Source organism: Festucalex cinctus, chromosome 15 (assembly GCF_051991245.1).
Source record: "Festucalex cinctus isolate MCC-2025b chromosome 15, RoL_Fcin_1.0, whole genome shotgun sequence".
Taxonomy (NCBI): domain Eukaryota; kingdom Metazoa; phylum Chordata; class Actinopteri; order Syngnathiformes; family Syngnathidae; genus Festucalex; species Festucalex cinctus.
The window spans coordinates 11,026,979-11,036,238 of NC_135425.1; the positions used below are offsets into that span (position 1 = coordinate 11,026,979).

Consider the following 9,260-nt stretch of genomic DNA (forward strand, 5'->3'; position numbering starts at 1 on the left):
ATTATATTATCACAATTTGTGATGTCTGTATGGACTGGGGGGCTTTAGACTGGCAAAGCTTTAGAGCGCCTCGTGGTCATGACGTGGAAACATTTCAATGGATATATTTTCACCACTCAAACAAGTTGTTAGTGGTAGAGCCATGAATAATATTCTGTCTCTATTATTCTAAAACATAAAATGCCTTTTTAAAAATAGTGTTGTTTTTTTTAGGAGCTTACGTTTTTTGGTAAAATGTTAACAAGAGTTATATATACATCAAAGGAAGGCTTTATTATATTTATTTGGATTTCATTAGTTTTTAAATTATATTATTTACTTTCAAAAATACATTTTTATTTTTTTTTTATTTTACTTAATAAGACCATACCTGAGAATTAAATGTTCCAATTAATTAGACAAAATCAAATAACTTCTGTTGTGTTACGTAATGTTTTACTTTTGGAGAATCAGCAGCATGTACGAGTTAGGGGTGACAAAAAGGTTTTGGTGGTACACAAGACAAAAAAGTTTTGGAAACGTAGGGTTAATGTTGATCATTTTGAGGTAGGCCTAATTAATATTTCATGGTGTGATATGTTAATGTCCTTGGTACCATTTCATATTGTTAAATAATATTTGCTGTTTATAGTATAGTCATGTGGTCACACTGCTCGTGGGGAAATGTGATATAGCAAGAGAGAAATTCACAAATGTTCATGACAGTAAAAACAACCATTCTTCTGATCGTATTAGCATTATGATGATTTATTTATCATTCATACACCGTAAACTAGGAGTTAATTATTTGATATGGGTTTTTTTTGTTTTTTTTCTTGATTTACTCCCATTTGTAGCAAAATAAACAAGCCGTATGCAGGGTGGATTTAAGTAAAATAATTGTATTTATATTTTAGAAATGGTACAAAATAATACATTACAATAAACATGGGGGGAATCCACATGTAGTGTAAAGAAAGAAGTGAGGACATCAGCAGATTTTATACAATAGTTAGCAACAATTAAGCTAAACCCCACACGAGGTGAATACATGGCTTTGAAGTTATGATCATTGAACTTGTGACCCATATTTGGAACCACATCAGGTTTTGATTTAATGCTGTGTTGTCCTGGTGCAAATATTTTCTTCCTGACTCATCTTCTTCTTTTTTTGTCATCAATGTTCACAAGTTTGGACACCACGGGATCAATTTTTTGAATTGAACAAACCAAATTGAATTAGACAAATACATTTGTGCCAATGAGTTCGGGTCAATATAGAAATATGGGCTGTCTTGGATTGTCCCTGCCGTATAAAAGTGTCTCCGATCGCACCAGACTACCAATCTGTGGGACGCCACCTGACTCCCTGGGAAGATTTATTTGGCGGTTATGACCACCGGCATGTCAGTGGCTGATTCAGGGCCCGTCCCCTGCTCATCTGAGTCACTCTCATCGCTGTCACTCTCGTCAGAATCGCTGTCAGCTGCTCCGGGCGTGGCCGCGGCCTCCTCGCTGCTCTGCTCGTGTTCGGACTCCTCTTCCTCCTCCACATCTGCGGAGCTTCCGCTATCGCTCATGCCGTCATCCTCCTCCTCCGCTGGAAGAACGTCCTGATTCTCAGGAGTGCTGGGATCCTCCTCCAGATTGTCAGGGTGCTCCTGATAAGTCTGAAGCAAGAAATAGGAGCATTAATGAATGTAGTCACCAGTCCTGTCTTTATGATTTACCACTACTTTTGCATTTTATGTTGCTATACATAAGTGAGCCATCAGTGTCAGAGTGTGTGCTCATATGAGGGCATCAATATGTGTACTTACAGACTTAACGCAAACATGAGGATTAGAAAGAACACATCAATTCAGGACACCTCATAGCTGGCTACAGCTAGATGGACCAGGACTCATTTAAAAGAGGAGAATCATCCATGTCAAGGCGCCTGTTGAAACTCTGTAATTAGGATTTTCTTAAATTATGCCCCTGAGTATTTCGACTACTGTTTTTTTTCCTCTTCCTTTGAAAGTTTGCGCCCGGGCCATTACTGGTTTTGCAATATTGGCTTACGTTGGTTTTGCAGAAGGCAAGCGACAACTTTGGTGGTCTTGAGTCTTACCAAAGGCCTTGGCAAAGTGTTGCATGCACAAGGTTGGTGTTAAATCACTGAGTTCTTAGTCACATAAATGTATTTATATACTTATACATACAGTTCTGGGAAAAAAAATAATAAAAGACCTAAAACACTGGCCCGTTTGTGGCAGCTATGCGTCCATTTTCAATAATCCTGTTCAGAGTCACAGAGAGCTGTAGCCTCTCCATGCTAGACCAGGTACCAGTCAAACACATTGAGTGAGATGGACAAGCATTCATAACGTCAATGAGTGGGAATTGATGTCACACTGTATGAACCAAAGTGACTTTTCATCTTCCGCTTTTCATGACTCGGGTCATGCAGGAGTAATGTTTGGGTCTTGTCTCATGACGAGGGTCACGTACGGATTATTTTCGTGTTCAGGGTTATGGTTACACCTAGGGGTCTGCCAGGAGGCGTCCTTTGAGGGGGGAGGGGGGTTACTGTCATGACTACGTTTTGTTTGTGGCCGATGTTTTGTTTGCAGCAAATGTCTGATAGTTGACTTTAGTTGAACTGATGATTTGTTTGAGGCAAATGTCTAATGTTTGGTTTTATTTATTGTATTTTAACTGATGCAATCAGCTTGTCACTATATCAATAATCTTTAATCTCTCTATATGGATAGAAGCCAGTCAGCAGCGAATCAGATAAATCCAGGTCAGTCCTGTCTCAGCTCCTTATATGGTCAGGAGCCAATCAGCAGCGAATCAGATTAATCCATGTCAGTCCTGTTTCAGTGACCGATCAGGGTTACCCACATGTCTAGTCTCAACCAATGAGATCGATTCACTGTCTATTTAAGCTGTCTGAGAAATGTGTATTGCCAGATTATTACTCACTGTTCCTCGGTGCTTCTCCTCAGCCCAAGGGGGCTTGGCGTCTCGTGATTCTCGTTGCTTTTCGTTGTTTTTCGTTTAGCCAAGTTATGTGAATAAATAGTTAAATCCTTATTTTTGTCTGCGCTTTGGGATCCAACCCTTCAGCAAACAACACCGCTAATAAATTCTCTAAATTAACACATTTGAATTTAGAATTCAAGAAAATTATTTTGGCAGAATTTTATGGAAGACAGAAATGTTCTGTATCTTAAAAAAAAAAAAAAAAAAAAAAAAGAAATGTTCTGTATAAATATAAATAGCTGAGTAAATTGTAGTTTGTTTTTTTTTAATCCAGAACTGTACATATGTGATCAGCAGGGCTGGACTGGCTATATGGCCTACAGGGCAGATGCCCGGTTGGACAGCCCATTTTGGGGCGGATGCAGTGCTTTTTAATTTTGATTTTCCTACATTTTACCCCAAGAGACTGAACCAGGGACCAGTCTGTTAATCCAGGTCGAATACAGATAGCAAACGGAAACAACATCATCAATAAACATCAGTGGCATTTTAGGAAAGAGTCGAGCTGGAGGGTCTCAAGTCCAAATGGCAGGGCCGATTTTTTTTTATTTTTTTTTGTGCCAATCCAGCTCTGGTCAGCTTTGGCTAAATGGTCCGCATAGGTAAAAAATGCAAATTGAAATATTCCTAGTTAACCAAGTTACAGGATTGTTAATATTGCTAGGTTGAAATCCCTTAATTTGAGAACAACACATTTAAAGTTTCGGTACATATATCAAAGGCCCATAGCAACCAGTAGGCTACCTTGTGAAAAAGATATTGACTCTGGACTTTCAAGAATTACTCAAAACTAACCTTTGTGACGTGCGGACCATTTAGCCAGAGTTGGTCACATAAGCCATGCCAGAGACGGAAGAAGTCCTTGGTCTTAATTTATTGATTTCCAATATGGCACTGGCTGATTATGGTACACTACATTTTTGACTGTACGGAAAAGCTTCAATGTTTATACCACAAGCACACAGTTGGAGCATGCAGGATATTGAGGTCTTGTAAATATAGCCACCACGTTACTGATATAACAAACCGAATGAGGAATAAATTACCCCTCTTGCACCAAAGTTTTTTTGTTGCTGTCAGTTTCCTGTAGATATATAATTTATGCTTTGATTGATTTTCACCCTTGCATTTAAAACGATGAAACATTTTCAGCATTCAGAGCTAAACATCCATAAACATAGCTTGCAACAATATAGTGGATTTGAGAATAATTCAACTGACCTCACTCTTGTACACCTCTGGTGACTTCTCCACCTCATTGTCAATGGGCATGTCATAACCCGATTTTTTGCCCGTGTCAACATATTCATAGGACTTGTACGATGAGGGAGCCTTGTGGTAGCTCTTCTCCTCCGCATAGACATAACTCTTGTATTCACTGGGATATCCTCCCATGCTGTCACCGCGGCCTGAATCTGTGTCTGTGACAATGGTGGGCAACAGGGGGTCCTCGGTCACAATTACGGGGGTCACCGTCTCAGGAGCAACAGTGGAAGACTCGCCCGACTCTGAGCTCTCTTCTTCATCTTCCTCATCTTCCTCTTCACTTTCCTGGAAAGGGGGGGGAGGGGGTCACATTTAGTCTCTGGAACTGCACATGGCAATATAACTTAATATAGTGAAAATGAATGATGACGTAATTCATCCTATAATTTATCATGTTCAGGATCGTGGGTGAGCTGAAGCCTAACCGAGATAACTTTGGTAAGACCATACACACTCACAGTCCCGCCTGTAGAGAAATTATAGTCTTGAATGAGTCTAACATGCATGTCTTTGGAATGTTTGAGTGAGCCTAGTACCCAAAGGAAACCCTTTCAAGCACAAGAAACACATGCAAACTTCACACAGGAAGACGTGTGCTGAGATTCGAACCCAGAATTAAATATGGTGGCAGGCAATATTTGTTTTAAAGGAGCATAGCTTTTATTAAAAAGTAGCCAGCTATTCTGTGATAGGGTGTAACGATATCCAATATGAACCTCACAATACTATAATAATCACAATATTGTGGGGAGATTAGCGATATTAAAAAAAATAAATAAATTTAAAAAAAAATCACAATAATGTAAAGAAAAAAAAGGAAAAAAACAATAGGCTATTGTGTTTTTGTGCATAACAGCTGTGACAAAGAAATAGGTTTGGCCATATCATGTGACTCCTTTTGGCTCAGCGTTGCAAAGTATCATGGTCAATGTAGTCCACAATGCCGTGTTTGGATGATTTGGCCAAAAGTAATGTTTGTTTTGTTTTGTTTTTTTGGCAAAGATGTTGAAAAATATTAGCTCATGGATTTATGGGAGTGAAAATTGCCACAGTGGCCAAAACATTCCTAGTTAAAATTAAACTGTACTAATAAAATAACCACCAGAGATTGCTAGAACTGCATAAATGTAATACAACCTCACCGTTTAATGTGATGGTTTAAATATCGTGACATGACGATATTGTTGCAATTTTAATATTGGGATATCACGATAGTGCCGTTATTGTTCCATCAATATTGATTTCAACTCTTCAGTGAAAAAATCTCACCAATTTATGCTGAGCGACTATGACTTTATAGTACTTTTTAGGGATATTTTTTCATTAGGTACAGGAACTGCCATTTTCGGACAATCCTCGTGACATAACTCGTGTTGTAAACAAGCATAAAAACACATGGCTTCGAAAGACTACAACGACACTCGAGGAATTATTGCATCCCACGGCAGACATAAAAGGGGAAATTAGCGGCCTACAACAACGAACCACTTCAAAAGCAGTACAGCCACGGAGGACCAAATATTTGAGTCCATCCAAAATTAAAGATGAAACTGTGGCTGATGGTGAAAAGTTAGAGACCGTCCACAAATTACATATTCCAGGGTGACATGTGGGACAAATCATCATAAAACAAACAAAACATATACTTGTGTTTGTTTTATGGTGATTTGTCCTACCATTCACCATTTAATAAGGTCAACCTGGAAAATGTCATTTGTGGACAGTCCCTAACCTGGACGGTAGTGAATATCAAACATCAAACGTCCAGCCAACTTTTACTTTGCTCCGACAGCTACATTTTTATGTATGCATCAACGTGCTTACCCCGACATTGGAAGCAGTCTGAACATGCTGAGGAGTAGACCGATATGAATTGGCACAATATTTGGTGATACAAGATGGCATTTTTCTTGGTGGATATGGTATGTTGCTTTAACTACTTACACTCTCCTCTGACTCATCATCATCATCATCATCGTCGTCATCATCATCACTGTCTTTATTTGGTTCATCTTGGTTGTCGACGGACGGTGTGTCTGTTGCAGCGTCATCGGTAGTTTCAAAGTTGATTAAAGATGGAATCTCGACTGCTGGCTGCTACCAAAAATGCCAAAAATTAGCATTCTTGGCACTGTATCCTAGGATTGAAATGAATTCTTCATGTCTTACCTCATCAGAGCTGTCATCTGAACCAACAGCAACGGGTGCTAAAATTTTCTGGAACAGCTGTAAGAACATCAGTGACGGTTGGGTTATATTCTTTCTATAGTTATGGCTGAGCAAACACATTTAAAACGTAAAATGTCAGCTTGTAGTGAGTTGCAGGAAATGTTGTACCCTGAATGGTGACACACGGAAGCGAGTCAACTCGGCCATCTTTCTCCTGAAGAGTGAAGAAGGCGCTGGTCGTCTGACCTGTGAACAAAATCGACAATTAATGTGGATGTCTCACTGTCTGTCTTTCTGTCCTTCTGACTTTATACCCACCACTTCTTCAGAGCTCTCTGCTGAACTGTCAAAATATTTTCTTGCCTGAAAAGCAAACAATCACAGTAAATGTAAAATAAGATAAAACTAGAGTATTTGCCAAAGAAAATTGTGTGTATTCTTGAGAGAGATTTAAAAAAAAAAAAACATGCACACAACATATCCACCAATATCATGAGCAATATAGAAATGACATCACTATAATTTGATACTAGGAGCTTTATATTTATGCAATTGCACTCTTACCAAAGTAATTGTCATCATACAATTAAACTCAACACAGTTGAAATGGATGGAAAACAAAGACGACAAAAAGAAATGACTTACTGGTCGGCAGAGAACTGCAGCAAAGAGCAGAACGAAAACAAATGCCACTTTCATGGTGCCTGTTTGGTGTCTAGAAGAACAAAAGAAAAATAGAAGCGCTCAATGTTGAATTTAAACAATGAAATAAAATGATTAAAGCATATGTATAATCTAATTTTTAAATCAAATTAATCACATCTTAGAATTTTTTTATTAATTATGGTTAATAATTCAATAACAAGGCTTTTTATCATCATTTTTTGCTCGCCAAATTTAAAGAATTCCTGTTATGTGTTCAATTATTCTTTCTACATTTAATGTTATGAGGATGTCGTCCACATTTTTTGTTTGATCCACTGCACGCTCTCATCCTCCTCTTTTTCTAATTAGTTCTAATTACATACATAATGAAGAAAAAAATGACCACAATAGACTTGAACAAATATTCTGAAAGTCATACGCATGCAATCGTTTATTAAATGTTTTACTTTGATGCATGTAGTTATGTTTATTGCTCAAACACAATCCACGCTACCTTTAAGATAACCATCCGCTGTCAAACTAAAGGATCATCTGCAGCCAAAATTAATAGTGTGATTAATCTGCGTTAATACATGATTAATGTGATTTTTTTTTTTTTTATGGCTTTAACTGCTTTAAATGGAGGCAATAGTCCCCCATGTGGCTTTTTTGTTACTCTTAAACATTTACTCAGTCAGTAGTTAACACCAATTATGTAAAATATTCCACTATTAAAAAAATGTCCTGAAATTTTGAAAGGTCTTGTTGATTAAACATCTTGCTTTGTGTCTTTTGTTCATATTATTAAAAAATAAATAAAAATCAATATATTCCAATGAAGATGGCAGATCTCTTCAGGATTATCAAAATCGCGTACTTTCAACAAAAAGTTATCCAAACCAATGTCCATATAGGATTATAATGTGACCTATGGCTTCTGTCAAAGTTTGTTCTATGAAAAGTAGTACATACTACAAATTGAGAACAGTTTCAAGCGGTTACAACCACAGTCTCACATGAGCACCAATACATGTAGTTTATGGGTATGTCAGGTCAACAGAAATGGCCTGTTTTGGTTTGGACTCTGGTTGTGTAATTTACTATTTGTGTAACAGTGTTCAAGAGTTAAATTGCAAGTTAAAATTGAAGTGCATCCGCCACAAGACCCAAAAATATGGCAACAACTGAGCAGCCAAGCGCTATATACACACAGAAGCAGACATACAGAGCAAAAATTAACATCTCATTCCAAAACCATGCCTATAATCTATTGCTGCTCAACCGCCACTCGCTTGATTTTTTTTTTTTGGCTTCCCAACAGAGGTCACAGGGATTTTCAAGCACTTGGTCTCACAGGCAAGACCTTACTGTCTACTGATCAAATGAAATGGTCCTATTCAAGTAGCATCTATTTGCTGATGAAGTAGCATGTAATTCAGTTCCACTACAATCCTCCTACTACATTCCAGATTATATCCAGTACATGTTTTCGTAGTTATTAAAAGCAGTAAATAGCAAACAACAGTCCCTCCCAAACACTCCGTGTGATCGTTCACGTTTGATAAATTTGTACTAACCTTGTTAGGAGTAGGACGAAGCGTCAAAGAGAAGAAGACTGATGTCGGTATGTTTCCTGGATGCTGTGCGCTGCCCTATGATGCTACTGCAGTCTCCCTGCTGGCCTTTAAATCTGCACGCATCTGTCAGGAGCCAATCAGAGCAGCGACTGTGATGTCATGAGGTTAACCGCTCCATGGTCCACCTCTTGTCTGTCTCCCCCACTCTTCCTTTTGGTTTGTGGTGTGGGGGCTAACGCACGTACACACATAAAGAGAATTAAATCAATCTAAGAAAGTGCTCTGGCATGATGTGACAAAAAAAAAAAAAAAAAAAAAAACATCAACAAGCGCTATGACAATGATTCAACTTCCTTACAGACAGAAAAATGTCTGACTGAGGTCTCCCCGGATAATTGACAATATGTCTGCGAGAGCAGACTGATTCATCTTAAACTGTCAACTGAAGAGACTAACCAGATTGTGTTGGCGTTGACCTTTTTCTGTGGGCTTATAACTAAATATGTCATACGTGGACCCTTAAAAGAACAAACAACAAATGGTCGGTACAAATCAATGTAATGTGTTATGTCATCACAATTATGTTCTTGCCAC

The 9,260-nt window shown here is 38.2% G+C and overlaps 1 protein-coding gene across 1 annotated transcript; it reads right to left on the bottom strand.

Moving 5' to 3' along the window:
* Positions 1 to 861: 861 nt before the first annotated feature.
* On the bottom strand, positions 862 to 8,778 carry spp1 (secreted phosphoprotein 1). The gene is made up of 8 exons (XM_077498086.1): positions 8,667 to 8,778; positions 7,090 to 7,159; positions 6,763 to 6,807; positions 6,613 to 6,690; positions 6,445 to 6,501; positions 6,220 to 6,372; positions 4,231 to 4,560; positions 862 to 1,649 (listed from the first exon to the last, which is right to left on the bottom strand). The coding sequence occupies exons 2-8, from the start codon at positions 7,141 to 7,143 to the stop codon at positions 1,359 to 1,361; spliced, it is 1,008 nt and encodes a 335-aa protein (XP_077354212.1). The 5' UTR covers positions 7,144 to 7,159; positions 8,667 to 8,778; the 3' UTR covers positions 862 to 1,358.
* Between the last annotated feature and the right edge of the window lie 482 nt (positions 8,779 to 9,260).